Source organism: Pelophylax lessonae (assembly GCF_965119305.1).
Source record: "Pelophylax lessonae genome assembly, chromosome: 11".
NCBI lineage: Eukaryota > Metazoa > Chordata > Amphibia > Anura > Ranidae > Pelophylax > Pelophylax lessonae.
The window spans coordinates 225902728-225922487 of record NC_138778.1 but is presented as its reverse complement, the minus strand read 5'-3'; the positions used below and the strand labels follow the sequence as shown (position 1 = coordinate 225922487).

General features: G+C 45.7%; 1 protein-coding gene across 1 annotated transcript in view; it reads left to right on the top strand.

Annotated features, from left to right (window-relative positions):
• The window catches only part of LOC309566856 (opsin-5-like), a 123764-nt gene extending 104388 nt beyond the window's left edge, over positions 1–19376 (top strand). The window contains exons 5-6 of the mRNA XM_082272200.1: positions 3108–3442; positions 18380–19376. Of these exons, the coding sequence (XP_082128326.1) occupies positions 3108–3442; positions 18380–18928 (884 nt within the window). The 3' untranslated portion in view covers positions 18929–19376. The remainder of the gene's footprint in view (positions 1–3107; positions 3443–18379) is intronic.
• The last annotated feature ends 384 nt before the right edge of the window (positions 19377–19760 follow it).

Sequence of the window (19760 nt, the reverse complement as noted above, 5' to 3'; positions counted from 1 at the left end):
CCCCTTCAATGCAGAGTGACCACAGCGTGCCCCCTTCAATGCAGAGTGACCACAGCGTGCAGAGAGACCAGCATGCACTTACTTTATGCAGCGATGGCTTTTCCTCAATCCCCTGCATCTCCCTCCTCCTCCTTGGACAATGGCAATTGTTCTCCTTTCTGCCAATCAAGAAACGGGTCTCGGACCCGCTTTCTGATTGGCCAGGAGGAGAATCATTCGCTATTGTCGCACAATGGGTGGGCTCAGGGCGCACTGCTCTGCGCCCCGGGTCCACCCTTTTCTTACAGAACAGCCCTTACTCGCCATTCCTCATCATTCCACTCGCAAAATGCGAGCAGGCAAATGAAATTTTTGAGGGCTGCACTATATTACCAAAAGTATTACATTGCCATAGACACACTCCTAAACCTTGTGGACAGCCTTTCCAGAAGAGTTGAACCTGTTATAGCTCCAAAGGGTGGGCCAACTCAATATTGAACCCTACGGACTAAGACTGGAATGCCATTAAAGTTCATGTGCATGTAAAGGCAGGCGTCCCAATACTTTTGGTGATATAGTGTGTATATATATATATATATATATACATATATATATATATATATATATATATATATATATATATATATATATGGGAGCTTGCATTATATATTTTGTAACTGCTGTGATCAAGGCTATGTGCCGAAACACGTTAGCCCTTTTTAACTGACTATAAGGGCCGCTGATAAGGCAGTACAGCCAGCCCTCCTGTACTGGGCCCAGACCCCATTAGTTCAAAAGGGGGGGCCCGGGCACCTGCCGAGCAGGAGGTCCAGCTGTGCGGCCTTATTGCTGATATCAATCCTCTTGTGGCTACCCCTACAGCACTCCTCCTTTCTCTCCCGATGACTGCACTGCAGGGGGATCGGTTCTAGTATCTGCACCCCCCTACCTCTCTTCCACCGCTCTGATCATCCCCACCCACCTGCTGCCCGGGGCCCTCTATGTACCCTTTCTGAGAACAGACAGGGGGGTAATTTCAGGATGGCAAGGAAGGGGACCGGTAAATATGTCATATTTACCAGCCCCTACCTTTACTGAAATAACACAGTGAGCGATCGGTACTGATCGCGCCTGTGTTCATTCATCACTGAGGCATAGAAAACTACGTTTAGTATGCTTCAGTTTGTGAATGGCCAGGAAGTCTCTGAGCACTTCCTATTCATTCATATGTGCAGCTGAGGCTATAGAGAAGAGGGTGGAGAAAGGAGAGAGACATCAAAGGACCCCTGATATTTCACTAAAAAGCTCCCAACAGGGCAGTTAAAAAATAAAATAAAAAAATTAAAATTCCAATAAAATTTTATTGGAAAAAAAAGAAATTAAAATTTTTCAAAAGAAAATGTAAAAAAAAAAATGAAGGGCTCGTTTACATGTGCTTGCTGTCTCCCCACTGCCGGTGACTCCCCACCGCCTACTTTAACCCCCGCATTAACATGCGGTGGGGCCCTGTCAGGTAGATTGTACGGGGCCCCATAATTTATAACAGCAGCCCTGCTGACTATTATGTAGCAATAAAGATCTTCTAAAGGACTCTTTTTGTTTTTCAGTCCACCTATTACAGCAACTTTGGTAGGTTTATTACTTGCATGCAGGGCTTTTTTTTCTCAGAAAATAGGTGCAGGAACTCAACCACGACCCCCTTCCCCACACACCTTCCAAATTGCATCAAATAGTGTGGTCAAATTTCACTGACCTCTGCATGCAGTTCCCCCTCCACTGCCCCTCGTGCACGAAATCACGTAGTACTACGTGACTTTGCACAGCCAAGCCGCCCTGCCGCAGTAATACTACGGTGGGTGGTCGGCAGGAGGTTAAGCACCCAGCCAGCTCTGGTACCTCCCCATAAACTGTAGGTGGCTCTGCTTCTCCTACTTGCAGGAAGATCATCCTGTAGGGGTGTAGGCATCCTCCCTGCACCCCAGGCACCTGCATCTCTCTTGTCCCCATCCTGCACTCAGTGGGAGCCACTCAGGAGATCAGATCTGTGGGTGCCGTTGTGAGACAAGCTGTCACATGTAAACACAGAAGCCGGACCTCTGGGTTTACAAGTGATAGTGGTGAGCAGAAGGCCTGAGCCAGAGGTGGTGGAACTGAGTTCCACCACGTTCCAGCTGAAAAAAGCCCTGCTTGTATGTGTTAGGGACAAACAAAAAATTGGTGCTCTGCACCTGTCTCTGAGAAGTGGCCTTCTGACCAGCCTTGGCCACACAACATGTGGCTACCGGACACCTAACACTTGGCTTCTCTTGAATGTTTCAGCCTTGTAGCCCCTTCAAGACCAAGATAGTCCAGGACCACTGCAAACAAAAAAACGAACACAGGGGCGCAACGGCCTAGCGCATTATCCTTCATAAAAGGCTTTATTGAATAAAGCAATTATTCCTTAGAGGCTCTGAGGAAGAGGCTTAGCCTCGAAAGGCGTAAGCCATTTCCAGCCATTGAGGACGGTTCACCTTCCGTTTCCGACGCTGACAGCAACCCAATATTGTGATATGCATTTCCAAGAACTCGTTTGTGAGTATTTTTATTCCTTTATTCAATAAAGCCTTTTAGACTCCGTTTACACTATGTCGGATCCGATTTCGGGGCGACCTGTGAAGTCGCGTGCAGTGTGACTTGCACGGACTTCATAAAATGAATGTCTATGCAAGTCGCTCCAGGTCGCCCCAAAGTAGTACAGGACCCTTTTTCTAAGTCGGAGCGACTTGTGTCGCTCCTATTAGAACGGCTCTTCTACTACACAATGGGACGCGACGGGCCGCAACTTGTCAGGCTGACCAAGTCGCAGTCCAAGTCGGATCAGTGTGAATGGGCTGTTATGGAGGATAATGCGCTAGGCCGGTGCGCCCCTGTGTTTGTTTTTCGTTTGTATGTGTTGGGTTCAGTGGACCAAGGCTTTTCATTTTAGATGAGGTCAGTTTGGGATCTTGTAGTGCTAAGCTTCCATTCCTCCATGTGGGTCGGTGTTCACCAATGTCCTATTGATTCCAGGCCTAGGAAAGCATAACTGACGCTAGTTTGTGGATTTTCTGTTTATAGCTAAATGGAGAATTATCATTGTTTTGCAGGAAATAAGTTTTCTTCTTCCCACTCATGGGTTTTGTTGCTGTGTGTCTGGGCGTACGCCTTTATATTCGCCACGGCCCCTCTGGCAGAGTGGGGGAGCTACGGACCGGAGCCCTACGGTACAGCCTGCTGTATAGACTGGAAGGCCTCCAACCGGGAGCACCGAGCCATGTCCTATATCGTCTCCCTATTCGTCTTATGCTATGTCTTACCCTGCACACTGATCCTTATCTCCTACACCCTCATCCTCCTCACTGTGAAAGGGGCGAGGAGAGCCGTGAAACAACACCTGTCACCGCAGAACAAAGGAAGCAACGTTCACAGCCTGATCATCAAGGTGAGATTCACCGGGACACCGACAGCGGGGGTGTTATTCCCTTTATATACATGTCAAATAATTATGCTAGTTACAATAAATGTATCCATGAGGAGTAGAAAGACGTAGAAACAATGGATTTGACGAACGTGGCAGCTGGGTATGAAGAATACCAGATTATCCACTTACCCTCCAGAAGATTTACCCCCCCCCCCCCCTTTCATGAACAGGACATATTTTTCAATACGGCACTGCGTTATTTTAACTGACAATTGCGCGGTCGTGCGACGATGTACCCAAATAAAATTGATGTCCTTTTTTTTCCCACAAACAGAGCTTTATTTTGGTGGTATTTCATCACCTGTGCGATTTTTATTGTTTTGCGCTATAAACAAAAAAATAGCAGCAATTAAAAAAAAAAAAACTATATTTTTTACTTTCTGCTATAAAACACATCCGATAAAAAAAATGTAAAAAAATGATTTTCTTCATCAATTTAGGCCAATTTGTATTCTGCTAAATATTTTTTGGTTAAAAAAATCCCAATAAGCGTATATTAAATGCTTTGTGCAAAAGTTATAGTGCCTACAAACTGTTGGATATATACTGGAATTTTTTTTATACTAGTAATGGCGGCGATCAGCGACTTATAGCAGGACTGCAACATTGCGGAGGACAATCGGACATCTAGCTGACACTTTGTGGGAACCAGTGACACTAAAACAGTGATCAGTGCTAAATATATGCACTGTCACTGTACTAATGACACTGTCTGGAAAGGGAACTAGGGAGATCAAAGGGTTGAACGTGTGCCTAGCCAGTGTTTATGTGTACTGTGTGTGCTTTTTTTTACTAAGGGAAGTGATGGATTTTATTCCCTGCTTTGCAGGGATACAAAATCTATCACTTTTCCCTCTGTCAGAACGGAGCTCTGCCTTGTGTATATAGGCAGAGAGCTCTGTCCTGTGTCTCTGCCCAACAGTCGGCGGGTGCGGGCGGACATCCATTGCCCGGGACCCTCAGATTGGCTTCTGCTGTAGGTAATCACGTTACAGCTGGTCATGTAGAATACCAGATTATCCACTTGCCCTCTGGAAGATTTCCTTTTTTTTTTCAATACACGCTACGATACTTTAACTGACAATTGCACGGTCATGCAACGCTGAAAATAAAATTTTGGCTTCTGCTGTAAGTAATCACAGGAGGTGGGACTGTTATTCTGTACAGAATGGCAGCCCTGTAGCAGGATATCTGCTATGGGTTGTCAGGAAGTGGTTAAAGCCGTTGGGAGATTCACAAACAGTCAGCTGCATGAACACACAAACAGATCTGCTAACAGATGATGCAGGCTCACCCAAGGTGCGGGTTCTAAGCACCAGCTGGTCTTCACCAGAGCTCCTGATGGTGGGGATGGGCTTTGCTGTATGCCAACGGCAGGTTGCAGTGCTCAGGATTCCCCCAGCAGGGAGAGAGCAAATGGGAGGCAGGTAGCGGATAGAGCAGATAAGGAACAAGCAGAAGCATGAACAAGCCAAGGGTCAGTACCGAGTAGCATCTGGAGGGGATCAGACCGAAGAGTAGTCGAGGAACGAGCCAAATAGTAGCGAAAAAAGAAGAACGGCAGCAAGAGTGAGAAAAGCAAGCTATTGACTGGAAAGAGCACAATAATCTGGTAAACAGGAAGTGCAAAGGCATGGCTTAAATAGGAAGTTTACGGAAGGATCAAAGAGTTCAAGGTTCACGAGAAACAAGACAAAATGCAAGATTATCTGAGGGATTGTTCAGGGAGCTGTCCGGCATCCCAGGTGGCTCAACAAGAAGAGACATAGCCAGGTATAGCAGAGGTCGCAGGTTCAGACTCTGGTCCTGACAGTAAGATGCATTTGTCTTAAATGTTCATAAATGATCTCTACAGTAATGTGGACTTTCCACTTTAATATTAAGTCTGCTTATTCAAGGTCCACCTTCCTCCCACCCTAAAACTCTGTATGTATAGGCATAAAAAAACCTGTAGGGGGAAAAATATTAGGAGAATATATCAACTTTTCCCCGACATGCAGGGGGGGACAACATCCTCCTGCCGACATGATCCCTAGGAATGCTGAGTAGCCCAAATTTTGCAAGAAGTTGCTGTGCACAGTGCAGGGTTGTCTTCTCCTGAGATTTGTACAATTCAGCATTCTTTGAGATCTGCTGGAAGGATTATGATGTCACCCGCAGCTAGGAGCTGTTCTAGGAAGACCCGGGAAAAATTCGTCTATCTAACCTTTTTTTATTTTTTTTAATTCAACAGGTCCAGAATCTCACAAAAGTACAGTAAGTACACCCCTCACATTTTTGTAAATATTTTATTGTACCTTTTCATGTGACAACACTGAAGAAATGACACTTTGCTACAATGTAAAGTAGTGAGTGTACAGCTTGTATAACAGTGTAAATTTGCTGTCCCCTCAAAATATCTCAACACACAGCCATTAATGTCTAAACCGCTGGTAACAAAAGTGAGTACACCCCTAAATGAAAAAGTCCAAAATGGGCCCAAATTGTCAATATTTTGTGTGGCCACCATTATTTTCCAGCACTGCCTTAACCCTCTTGGGCATGAAGTTCACCAGAGCTTCACAGGTTGTCACTGGAGTCCTCTTCCACTCCCCCATGATGACATCACAGAGCTGGTGGATGTTAGAGACCTTGCACTCCTCCACCTTCCGTTTGAGGATGACCACAGATGCTCAATAGGGTTTAGGTCTGGAGGCATGCTTGGCAAGTCCATCACCTTTACCCTCAGCTTCTTGGAGGTGTGTTTGAGGTCGTTATCATGTTGGAATACTCCTCTGCGGCCCAGTCTTCAAAGGGAGGGGATCATGCTCTGCTCCAGTATGTCACAGTACATGTTGGCATTCATGGTTCCCTCAATGAACTGTAGCTCCCCAGTGCTGGCAGCACTCATGCAGCCCCAGACCATGACACTCCCACCACCATGCTTGACTGTAGGAAGACACACTTGTCTTTGTACTCCTCACCTGGTTGCCGCCACACACGCATATGACACCATCTGAACCAAATACATTTATCTTGGTCTCATCAGACCACAGGACATGGTTCCAGTAATCCATGTCCTTAGTCTGCTTGTCTTCAGCAAACTGTTTGCAGGCTTTCTTGTGCATCATCTTTAGAAGAGGCTTCCTTCTGGGATGACAGCCATGCAGACCAATTTGATGCAGTGTGTGGCGTATGGTCTGAGCACTGACAGGCTGACCCCCCACCCCTTCAACCTCTGTAGCAATGCTGGCAGAACTCATAGGTCTATTTCCCAAAGACAACCTCTGGATATGACGCTGAGCACGTGCACTCAACTTCTTTGGTCGACCATGGCGAGGCCTGTTCTGAGTGGAACCTGTCCTGGTAAACCGCTGTATGGTCTTGGCCACCGTGCTGCAGCTCAGTTTCAGGGTCTTGGCAATCTTCTTATAGCCTAGGCCATCTTTATGTAGAGCAACAATTCTTTTTTCAGATCCTCAGAGAGTTCTTTGCCATGAGGTGCCATGTTCAACTTCCAGTGACCAGTATGAGAGTGAGAGCGATAACACCAAATTTAACACACCTGCTCCCCATTCACATCTGAGACCTTGTAACATTAACAAGTCACATGACACCGGGGAAGGAAAATGGCTAATTGGACCCAATTTGGACATTTTCATTTAGGGGTGTACTCACATTTGTTGCCAGAGGTTTAGATATTAATGGCTGTGTTGAGTTATTTTGAGGGGACAGCAAATTTACACTGTTATACAAGCTGTACACTCACTACTTTACATTGTAGCAAAGTGTCATTTCTTCAGTGTTGTCACGTGAAAAGATAGAATAAAATATCTACAAAAATGTGAGGGTGTACTTACTTTTGTGAGATAAGTACTTTTATGCAATATTTCCATGGGCAGAGGCAATTTGAAAAAGCTGACCTTGCCTCTGAGGTGGAAGGTTTGCTTTAAATTGTAACTCCACTTTTGTTGAGAAAAAAATATTCCCCTCTAGATGATTGCAGGGATTTTAACAAACTTTCTTGCTTTGTTTCAGATTCCTATCTTTTGTTATTCTGAAGAAATAGCTGTGTATTTCTCTGTGCCCCTGTATTGAGTGAATGTGAATGGGAGTGGTTTTATAATTATCAATCAGCGGCTGCACCTGCAGGGCTCTCATGAGAAAAGTGGCGGGCTCTGTATCCCATTGGATGTGATTTCCCTTTGGAAGTATCTCACCTAAAATGAAATTTGTGTTGCAGGCGATGCCCAAAATCTGACTTGTATCTTAGTGCAGACTTCTGGGAAAATTGGGGAGCCAATCACACAAGCAGAAAATGATTTATCTGGGGGGTGCTCTATATACCATCTGTGTACAGAGCGCCTCCAGTTGGCCATATTGTATTTTACAGAACATTACAGCGGCTGCAGATTGAAAAGAAAAGGTTCAGTTCACACTGGTGTGACTTGTCATATGACTTTGGACACGTTGGGGTAAATTTACTGAAACTGGAGCACTCTGAATCTGGTGTAGCTCTGCATGGTAGCCAATCAGCCTCTAAATTCAGCTTGTTCAGTTAAGCTTTGATAATAAAACCTGGAAGCTGATTGGTTACTGTGCAAATAACCACCATAAAGTCTCATGACAAGTCGCAGCTCATTGATTTCTGTGCGGCCTGAGTGCCATAGAGTGTAAAGTTGCATCAAAGTGGCACTTGAAATCGCGCAACTTTGGAGTCGCACTAATTGTTTACTGGTCAAAAAGAGGACATTGCTACTAAATAATACAAAAGGATCCATTTAGAAAACACATGAGATACATAGAAAATGGTATCAAATGCATACAAGTAAATAAAAAAAAAGAATGAATACTGAATATATTTAGGTAAAAAATACCAAAAATAGCAAAATAAGATCCTGCAGTTCAAAAAAAATTGAATTTTCTATAACGTGTATGAAAGAAAAGGAGGATACAATGGCATCATCACACGCTGTAATATGTTATAAAAACATTTCCTTCCCTCCTCCACCAGTGAGGGGCACAATTTCTCCCAATGACCCCAAAGGTGGGATACAATTCCTCCCAAATACACAAACAATGGTGCCCAAAGACACCAACAATGGGACACAACTCCTTCCAATGAGACCAACAATGGGGCCATTGACACCAATGATGGGGCAAAATTCCTCCCAATGACACCAACAATGGGACATAATTCCTCCCAAATACACCAACAATGGGGCTAATGAATGACACTTATGATGAGGCACAATTCCTCCCAAATACACCGACAATGGGGCTAATGACACTAGTGATGGGGCATAATTCCTCCCAGTGACACCAATTATGGGGCATAATTCCTCCCAACGACACCAACTATGGGATGCAATTCCTCTCAAATATACCAGCAATGGGTCCCAATAACACCAATAATGGGGCACAATTCCTCCCAATGACACCAATGATGGGGCACAATTCCTCTCAAATACACCAACAATGGGGCTAATGACACTAATAATGGGGCATGATTCCTCCCAGTGACACCAATTATGGGGCACAATTCCTCCCAACGACACCAACGATGGGATGCAATTCCTCCCAAATACACCAACAATGGGGCTAATGACACTAGTTATGGGGCACAATTCCTCCCAACCACACCAACAATGGGGCCCAACCAGGCCCAATGACACTGATGATGGGGCACAAGTCCTCCCAATGACACCAAGGGTGGGACACAATTCCTCCCAAACACACCAACAATGGGGCTAATGACACTAATGATGGGGAACAACTCCTCCCAAATACTCCAACAATGGGGCCCAACTACACCAATTATGGGGCACAATTCCTCCCAACGACACAAACGATGGGATGCAACTCCTCCCAAATACACCAACAATGGGGCCCAATGACACCAAGGATGGGGCATGATTCCTCCCAAAAAACACCAACAATGGGGCTAATGACACTAGTGATGGGGCATGATTCCTCCCAGTGACACCAATTATGGGGCACAATTCCTCCCAACGACACCAACGATGGGGCTAATGACACTAGTGGAGGGGCACAATTCCTCCCAACCACACCAACAATGGGGCCCAACCAGGCCCAATGACACTGATGATGGGGAACAACTCCTCCCAAATACTCCAACAATGGGGCCCAACTACACCAATTATGGGGCACAATTCCTCCCAATGACACCAACGATGGGATGCAACTCCTCCCAAATACACCAACAATGGGGCCCAATGACACCAATGATGGGGCACAATTCCTACCAAATACACCAACAATGGGGCCCAACAACACCAATGATGGGGCACATTTCTTCCCAATGACACCAATGATGGGGCACAATTCCTCCCAAATACACCAACAATGGGGCTAATGACATAAGTGATGGGGCATGATTCCTCCCAGTGACACCAATTATGAGGCACAATTCCTCCCAATGATGGTGCAAAATTTCTTTAATTGACACCAAAGATGGGGCATTGTTTACTCCCACTGATGCCGGGACATCTTCCACACCCATTGGCCACAGTTGCCCCCCCCCCCCCCCCTAAACTCTGAAGGACTGTAAACCGGCCCTTTGTTTCTTACGTTTGGAGACCCCTGCTATATAATAATCCAGTAACAGTGTGCAGACTGCTGGTATTATTTATCTGGCCTCGTCCCGGTGCATTGCGCTTTAATTGATTTTTTCCTTTCTGTAGTTTACTAAGCTAATCAAAATGCAGAGGTTCATACCAGGTACTCCGTCCCCCATATCAGCGTTTTATTCTCCAAATAAATAAATTGGCGGCTTTACACGAGCTAAGCGCTTTATCTGTCTCTTCTTTCCTATCTGAAACATTCGCAGCGGATAAAAATAGGACCCTTTCATGTGAATTTATAAAATCCAAGCCGGGGGTTCAATAGTGGGAATTGCTTTTTATAACAGTTTGGTGTGATACCGCCGTCTCATTACACTTCCAGCATTTCAGCAAAAGATAATTAGGAAAGACAAACTATCTGCGTTTTACGCTTTTCGCTGCCACAATGAAACAATGCCATTTAATTTGTTGCAGTGAGCAGTCGCTGCGTCTGTAGTGTGGAGACAAACAACATTTTATTTTTAATATTCTTTCTCCTATTTAGGCTCGGTTCACACTAGGGCGACCTGTGAGGCGACCTGGTCGCCTCACAGGTCGCCGCAGGTCGCCTCCCATAGGGAAGCTGCGGACCCGTTTTAATAGGAGCGACACAAGTCGCCCTGACCTAGAAAAAGGGTCCGGAGCTTCTTTGGGGCGACCAGGAGGCGACCGCCATAGACTTCAACGCGATCTCGGAGGTCGCCCCTGGAAGTAGCGTCGCGGTAATGTGAACCGGCGCTTAAAGTTGCACATCCACCTGAAATTGGTTGCTCAGATCTGTGTGTGTTCCAGCAGATTTCGGTCACCCATACGTTTGTTATAATGGTGAGCAATGGTTTGGAGAGATTCGTATCTTCTCTGGACTTCCCTGTTATGGCTTTACCTGTCCTACAGTAACCATCGTGCAGGGGGTGGTCAGAGGCTGCGGAAATGGGGCAGGGGGTGGTCTAGTCAGAGGCAATGGACATGGTGCAGGGGGTGGTCAGAGGCTGTGGACATGGTGCAGGGGGTGGTCTGGTCAGAGGCTGCGGACATGGTGCAGGTGGGGGTCAGAGGCTGTGGACATGGCGCAGGTGGGGGTCAGAGGCTGCGGACATGGTGCAGGTGGGGGTCAGAGGCTGTGGACATGGCGCAGGTGGTGGTCTGGTCAGAGGCTGTGGACATGGTGCAGGGGGTGGTCAGAGGCTGAGGACATGGTGCTGGTGGTGGTCTAGTCAAAGGCAATGGACATGGTGCAGGGGGTGGTCAGAGGCTGCGGACATGGTGCAGGGGTGGTCAGAGGCTGCAGACATGGTGCGCGTGGGGGGGTGATCAGTGACTGCAGACATGGTGCAGGGGGTGGTCAGAGTCTGTGGACATGGTGCAGGTGGTGGTCTGGTCAGAAGCAATGGACATGGTACAGGGGGTGGTCAGAGGCTGTGGACATGGTGCAGGTGGTGGTCTGGTTAGAGGCAATGGACATGGTGCAGGGGGTGGTCAGAGGCTGCGGACATGGTGCAGGTGGTGGTCTGGTTAGAGGCAATGGACATGGTGCAGGGGGTGGTCAGAGGCTGCGGACATGGTGCAGGGGGTGGTCAGAAGCTGCATACATGGTGCAGGTGGTGATCTGGTCAGAGGCTGTGTACATGGTGCAGAGGGTGGTCAGAGGCTGCGGACATGGTGCAGGTGGTGGTCTGGTCAGAGGCTGTGTACATGGTGCAGAGGGTGGTCAGAGGCTGCGGACATGGTGCAGGGGGTGGTCAGAGGCTACGGACATGGTGCAGGTGGTGGTCTGGTCAGTGGGAATCAACATGGTGCAGGGGGTGGTCAGAGGCTGCGGACATGGTGCAGGGGGTGGTCAGAGGCTGCGGACATGGTGCAGGTGGTGGTCTGGTCAGAGGCTGCGGACATGGTGCAGGGGGTAGTCAGAGGCTGTGGAGTGGCCTGGGGTCTGATTTTACCTGCTGATGTGACAACGAGGCGCCGTTGCTGTGCCAAGACTGAATACCTCACTTTCAAAAATAGCGTCAGGTTGGGCCATTACGTCACTGCACATGCGCCCGCTCTGCCGAACATGTACAAGCTTTCCTGAGCCCGGCACACTTCGGGAATGGCGCATCCACAGCCATACTGTTTATGGGCCCTGCTGCGGAAATTTTGCCTTGACAAAAGGGCACTTTGGGCATCATTTGCCTGGTGTGGGAAATCACATGCTCTCATCTCCTGGGCCCCCTGCTTCTATAAAAAGAGGGATCCCAAGCATTCACAGACTGGAGGTCCATTGGGTAAGGGAGTCTTCTGTTTGGAGTGGCTTATCACAGATGGCACACATGTGGACCCATAAGGTGTCTGGAGGACCCTTTACTTGTCCACAGAGCTAATTGGTTAGGTCTTTGTGATTGTAGGTTTGGATGAACCATTCCTCTCATCCACAAATATTATTATATCATCGTAATTAGTATCGGTGATCAAGTGGAGTCTTGAGCCTGTCATCGGTGAATAATCCTATTGTATTTCTCTATCACTGTTTAAAATTTTTAATTTATATGATTTACTATTCTCAGGGGCAAATATTGCTGATAATATACAGCGGGTAAAATAAGTATTGAACACGTCACCATTTTTCTAGGTAAATATATTTCTAAAGGTGCTATAGATATTAAAAATATAACAACCCATGCAATCCATACATATAAAGACACCAAAACAAATAAGTTCAGAAATTAAAGGGTAAGGGCTCTTTCACACGGGCCGCCTCGATCCCCGCTGAGACGGCGGATGACAGCTCTGTCTCCGCTTGCAGTGCAGAGAGGGAGGTGTCACAGCCCCCGCTGCTCTCTATGGGGGGCCTGTCTGCTCTCATCCGATCTGATCCCTGAATGGATGGAAAAATAGGGTTTCCATCCGTCCAGATTTCACGGACAGGATCGGATACGGATGGCAGCGGGTGTCAGCGGAGGTACATGGAGGATCCGATCAGATCCGCCTAAAAAACTGACAGGTGGATCTGATCGGACCGTCCGTGTGAAAGAGCCCTAACTGGACTTCTGTGGGGAAAAAAACAGGAAATAAAGAAAAAAACAATATAGCGTATACAATTGCGACACAAATCATATTGTAATTGAATGTTATTAGAAATTCCCTTTCCTTTTCAATCTGCAGCTGCTGTAATTTTCTGAAAATGCAATGCAATATGGCCGCCTGGAGCTGTTCTGTACACAGAATGTATACTGACCACACCCCCCAGAAACATCATTTCCTGCTTGTGTGATTGGCTCACCAATTTTCCCAGAAGTCTGCACTAAGATACAAGTCAGATTTCTGGCATCCCCTGCAACAAAAATGTCATTTTTGGTGAGATACTCCCAATAGGAACACGTCTAAAGGGATGCAGACCCAGCAGATTTCTTCTTTAGAGCCCTGCAGCTGCCACAGCTGATTGATAATTATTTAACCACTCCCATTTGACCCACTCAGCACAGAGGAACAAACGATGATTTCTTCAAAATACCAAAAGGTAGAAATCTGCAACAAAGTTTGTTATAATCCCTGCAATGTACAGAGATCACTCAGAGGGGAATGTTTTTTTCTCAACAAAAGTGGAGTTACGCTTTAACCACTTGCCATCGCCCACCGTGTATTTACTGCCGCAGTGTGGCTCTGTTGTGCAAAACGACGTACCTGTACGTCATTTCGTTCTGTAGCCACTAGATGGCTAGAGGGGATGTCAATGAGCCGGTTACACAGACCCGATGTCCGCCGGCCACCTGAGATCATCCCTGGGAGAGTCAGAACGGTGGTCTGCCTATGTAAACAAGGAAGATCGCCCTTCTGACAGGGGAGACGATGCAGATCTTGTGTTTCTGGTAAGCAGGAACATAGATCTCTGTCTTCCCCCAATCAGTGCACCCCCCCACACAGTTAGAAAGCACCCCTAGGGACACACTTAACCCTTTGATCACCCATGATGTTAACCCCTTCCCTGCCAGTGCCATTAGTACAGTGACAGTGCATATTTTTAAGCACTGATTACTGTCACTGGTCCCCAAAAAGTGTCAGTTAGATGTACGATGTGTCTGCTAAAAATCGCCGCTCGCCGCCATTACTAGTAAAAAAAAAAAAATCCATAAAAATATTGCATCGTTTGTATACATGATTAATTTTGCACAAACCAATCAATATACGCTTATTGGGATTTTTTTTTTTCACCAAAAATATGTAGCAGAATACAAATTGGCCTAAACTGTTGGAAAATTTCGATTTTTTACTGGATGTTTTATAGCAGAAAGTTAAAAAATATGTATATTTTTTAAATTGTTGCACTTTTTCTGTTTGTAGCGCAAAAATAAAAATCGCTTAGGTAATCAAATACCACCAAAAGAAAGCTCTTTTTGTGGGGGAAAAAAAAGACATTAATTTTATTTGGGTTCAGCATCGCACGGCTGCACAATTGTCAGTTAAAGTAACGCAGTGCCGCATCGACAAAAAATGGCCTGGTCATTAAGGGGGAAAATCTTCCGGTCTAGAAGTGGTTACGTTCTGTGTAATAAAATGACACAGGGAGAAAGTATAGAACACACCTGCACAGGTTGAACTGGATTGGACTGAGGTCTTTATTCAACCTCAACTACTATGTAACTATGTAACGAAGAATTGAAGGTGCAAAAAGGCATGGAAAGTCAAGACCCCAGCTGAAATCTATCAGTGATTAGAAAGCAATCCTGCCCCTTGTCAGTGCAAATTAATATCAGCTGGTTGAGTCTCAACTGATGGCCTTTAAAAAGGTGTCTCATTACCAAGGTGTCACACAAGAAACATCTCATGATGGGTAAAAGCAAAGAGCTCTGTCAAGATCTTCAAGATCAAGATCAACTTTATTGTTGCAAAACATACTGATGGCATTGATTACAGAAGGATTTCTAAACTTCTGAATGTTCCAGTGAGCACTGTTGGGGCCGTAATCCGGAAGTGGAAAGAACATTATTTCACCATAAACCGACCACGACCAGGTGCTCCTCACAAGATTTCTGACAGAGGGGTGAAAAGAATTATGAGAAGAGTTGCCCAAGAGCCAAGGACCACTTGTGGTGAGCTTCAGAAAGACCTGGAATTAGCAGGTATACAATAAGTAATGCACTCACCCGCCATGGCCTGTAGGCACGCTCACCACGCAAGACTCCATTGCTGAGGAAAAAGCATGTTGAAGCTCTTTTTAAAGTTTGTTGCACAACATTTAGACAAGCCTGTGAAATACTGGGAGAATATAGTTGTCAGGAACCAGGTTGGAGGCTGAGGTGACAAGAGGGCTCCCCTTGCGGCTGAGTGCAGAGCACCCCTAGATATGGTGACAGAGGGTGCTATGCCCAAAGGTGCACGAGTTGCCTGCAGGTGTAGCTGCTTCAGGAATTGGATCTGTAGTGGAGAAGGTGATCACAACCACTGGATCACTGGTAATGCAGGCAGGTCAATGCAAAGCAAGGTCAGTAGCCAGGCCGAGGTCAAACACGAGAGGTCAATCGGGAACAGAGGCAGGTAGAGTAGTCGGGATCAACCCAGGGTCAAACATGAGAAGTCAATCAGGAGCAGGCAGGAGAAAGTCCGTAAAGCAAGCCGGGTTCAGAGCCAGGAGATAAGCCAGAGCAGGTCAAGGATAGCCGGGTCGGTAACAGGTAATCAAGCTGAAATTCAAGGCACAAGGAACACAGTCTAGCTGAAGATAATCCAGCAAGAGTGATAGCCAGTGCTGAGTTTATATAGGCCAATGAATACTGGTAATTAGGACGCACAGCTGCGTACGCCAACGCGCCATTGCGTGCGCCAATGCACCATCTCGTACCTTAACTAATGCGCATGCGCGCGTTTGCGCGGCCATCTTGGGCATTGGCGTATCTTCCAGTTCTTCCTCAAAGTTCTTCCCTGATAATAGTCCACTCAGATGAGACCAAAATGGAACTGTTTGGATGCCAAAAACAGTGATGGCAAACCTTGGCACCCCAGATGTTTTGGAACTACATTTCCCATGATGCTCAGCTACACCACAGAGTGCATGAGCATCATGGGAAATGTAGTTCCAAAACATCTGGGGTGCCAAGGTTTGCCATCACTGTAATAACACATATCATGTTTGGAGGTCAAATGGCAAATCACCATAAAAACACCCCCATACCAACAGTGAAGTTTGGAGGTGGGGACATCATGGTGTGGGGCTGGTTTTCAGCGTACGTTACTGGCAAACTTAATATCATTGAGGGAAGGATGAATGCAAAAATGTACCAAGATATTCTTGATAAAAATCTGCTGCCATCTACCAGGAAGATGACGAGGGTGGACATTTCAGCAAGACAATGAACCCAAACACAAAGATAAGGAAACTCCCAACTGGTTTCAAAGAAAGAAAATAAAGCTGCTAGAATGGCCCAGCCAATCCCCTGATTGGAATCCAATAGAAAATCTATGGAAAGAGCTAAAGATCAGAGTTCATAGAAGGGGCCCAGGGAGCCTTCATGATTTGCAGCCTCTTGTGTTGAAAAATGGGCCAAAATCACACCTGAGCAACTCATGCGAATGGCTTCTCCATACAGGAGGCGTTTTGAAGCTGTCATTACCAGCTAAGGATTTTGTACCAAGTAATACATATATTCCAGTTAGCGTGTTCAATACTTTTTCCCTGTGACATTCCATTTTATTACACATAACTTCATTTCTGAACTTATTTGTTCTGGTGTCTTTGTATGTATGGAGTGCATGGGTTGTTACTGACGTGGTAAAATATAGCTACCTAGAAAAATGGTGAGGTGTTCAATACTTATTTTTCCCCCTGTATATACAGTACCTCGTATTGTGATTACTAGGGATGATCGAACTTTTGAAAAGTTCGGTTCGACCAGAACACCCGAACTTCCCGAAAGTTTGGCCCGGATTTCAGAACCCCATTGAAATCAATGGGACCCGAACTTCGGTAATCAAAAAACACCATTTTGAAGCCCTAAAACCCAATACATGCCCCTAAAAAGTGCCTAGGGTTCTGGGTCATGCCACAGGGACTATTAATCACACAAAAAAAAGTTCTTTAAAAATTGTCATTTTTGATAGAGAGCCAATTATTGAAAAAATTATTGAAAAAAAAATAAGAGATTTCTTTGGATTTAGTGTCTAAATAGTCTGTACCTGTTTAGGGTCTAAAAAGTTTACCTGTGAAGTTTCAGCTCTGTAGCATGTCCAGAACAAAAAAAAAAAGTTTGTATTAGAATTGCAGTAGAGCAGGATAGTGGCTTCGCTATTTTCACACCCGGCTTTTTGTTGCAGGCGTTTATAGGGCTTTTTTGTGGACATGTTTGGAGGCAGGCATGACATCTAAACTTCTGTATAGGGGTATATATACACACACACATGTATGTATATATACACATACACATATATAGGTGTGAAAGTAGCAGAACCCTATGGCTGCGCTAATGGAATTATTAACAGGCATAGGGCTTCGCTCCTATCATACCTATATGTGTGTATGTGTATAAATACATATAAGTGTGTGTGTATATATACCCCTATACACAAGTTCAGATGTTATGCCTGCCTCCAAAGACGCCCAAAAAATGCCTGCTACAAAAAGGCCCAGGTGTGTTGTTGCAGGCGTTTTTTTGGGGCATTTTTTGGATCTTTTTTCTATGGCGGTCACCCTGAAATAGAAGGGTTTGGTCACCCTGCCATAGCAGTCAGAGTCAGTTAACCCTACACTACACTACAGTCCCCTGACACTTAACACTTTCCCTACAGAAACTAGATTATTAAATCTAACTATAGTGGAAAATAGTACCCTAACTACACTAGATATCCCTTTCCTCACACTAATAATTGCTAAATGACACTTTGAAGCAGGAGTAACATAACTGCTTCCATTCTCTTCCACAGCCCTGTATTTAAGTGCTAGAGATTTGGCCGGGCTATCTTATACCCCGGGGGACGTATTCACTACTGATTGGCCTCTGGAACCCCTAGTCACTCCAATCACATTCCTAGCATTCTCCTGCACCCTCAATTGGCTTTTACTGATGGTTCTGGTCCAATCACAGGCTTTTAAAGCCCAGTTCCTGTCCCATTGCATTTTGGTTGGCATCTGGTTGCCGAATTCCGAACTTTTCCAGCAAAAAGTTAACAGTCAATGTTCGGGTCGAACCGATGGTTGACCCGAACCGTTCGATCATCCCTAGTGATTACGAGATTGTATAAATGCCACATTTTTTAAATAAAAATGTATTAAATAAAAAAAGCAACAACATTGTGATCAGTATTAGTAATCTATTTTTGTATTTCTCAGCTCAGCGTGGCGGTCTGTATCGGCTTCCTCCTCGCATGGACTCCTTACGCTGTTGTGGCAATGTGGGCAACCTTTGGTGATGCCAGGCGGGTCCCGGCAATGGCATTTGCCCTTGCTGCCGTGTTCGCCAAGTCTTCTACCCTCTACAACCCCATAGTGTATCTGCTGCTGAAGCCAAACTTTTTGAATGTGGTAACCAAAGACCTGTCCGTGTTTCAGGCTGTGTGCGCCATGCTCTGTGGCATCTGCCGAACCCCCGTGAAGCAAGCGCCATGTAAACACCGGGATGTCAGGAGCCCGTTTATGGAGAGCCACTGCTGCAATGAAACTATTGAGTGCTTTGGTAATTACCCAGAATGCTGCAGTTTGGGCCAGATGGACGTGAGCAACCCGGCTGGCCTCACTCTGGGCAATACTCAACCAGCTAATGTCGTATCGACCTCCTCAGTCCATCTCGTGGTACATTCCTCAAGAACTAAATCCAGCCAGGAAACTGTGGAGGTCACAACAGAGTCTCTGCCACCAGATTGTATGAAAGGCTTTTTGTGATTTGCTGACAATGATTGCATGACACCTTTCTGGTGTTTCTGGTCTTCCAGGATCAGGCCTGTTTGTATTAATGTTGAGTTATTAAAAACTGTTCAAACGTTATTGAACCTGTGATGGGAAGTTCTTCTTCCATGGTCCCTTCACCCAACGACAGCCTGAGGCCACCAGGGAATGTTTACAGTATTGTGTTTTGGATTGGTTATTCTTAGTATCTGCAGTTGGGTTCAGGTAGTTTTTGGCAATGGGCCTGCTTGGTTTTGTGGAAGATATTTTTGACATAACATAAATTATATATACTGCAGAATGGTGTTAGGGGAGGGTAACAAAAGCAGGAGAAGAGTGCAGTGGATATCACATGAAGATGATTCCAACCTTGCATGCACTGCATGTGAATCTAACCCAGGTATCTGCCACCTTTGGAGCTATCACTGCTAAACAAAGCTGCAGTTACCCAACCTTGGTCGGTATTTACTGCAGATGCATTTCCGAGTTCCACCCCTTCATTGGAGATGGGTCAGGCTCTGATAAAGGAGGTGGAACCCCAAAATACTTAAAATACTTCTAAAGCCATTGTAGAGGGCACTCAAGTGGGCTGTGGCTTCTTCTTTTTTTTTCATCTTCTTTCTTCTATCTCCCCACCTCATTACTGATGATGTCTTATTTGCCTCTCATTGGATAAAAGTCATCTTGTATGACCATGGTCTTCATTGTTACATTAATTTGTTGTGCCTTGGCGGGTACTTTACAACTCAGTCTTGGGACCTGTTCTCATCCTGGTGAGACTGCCCACGATTCGTATTTCCCCTAAACAAAGTTGATTATATCTTTGGCC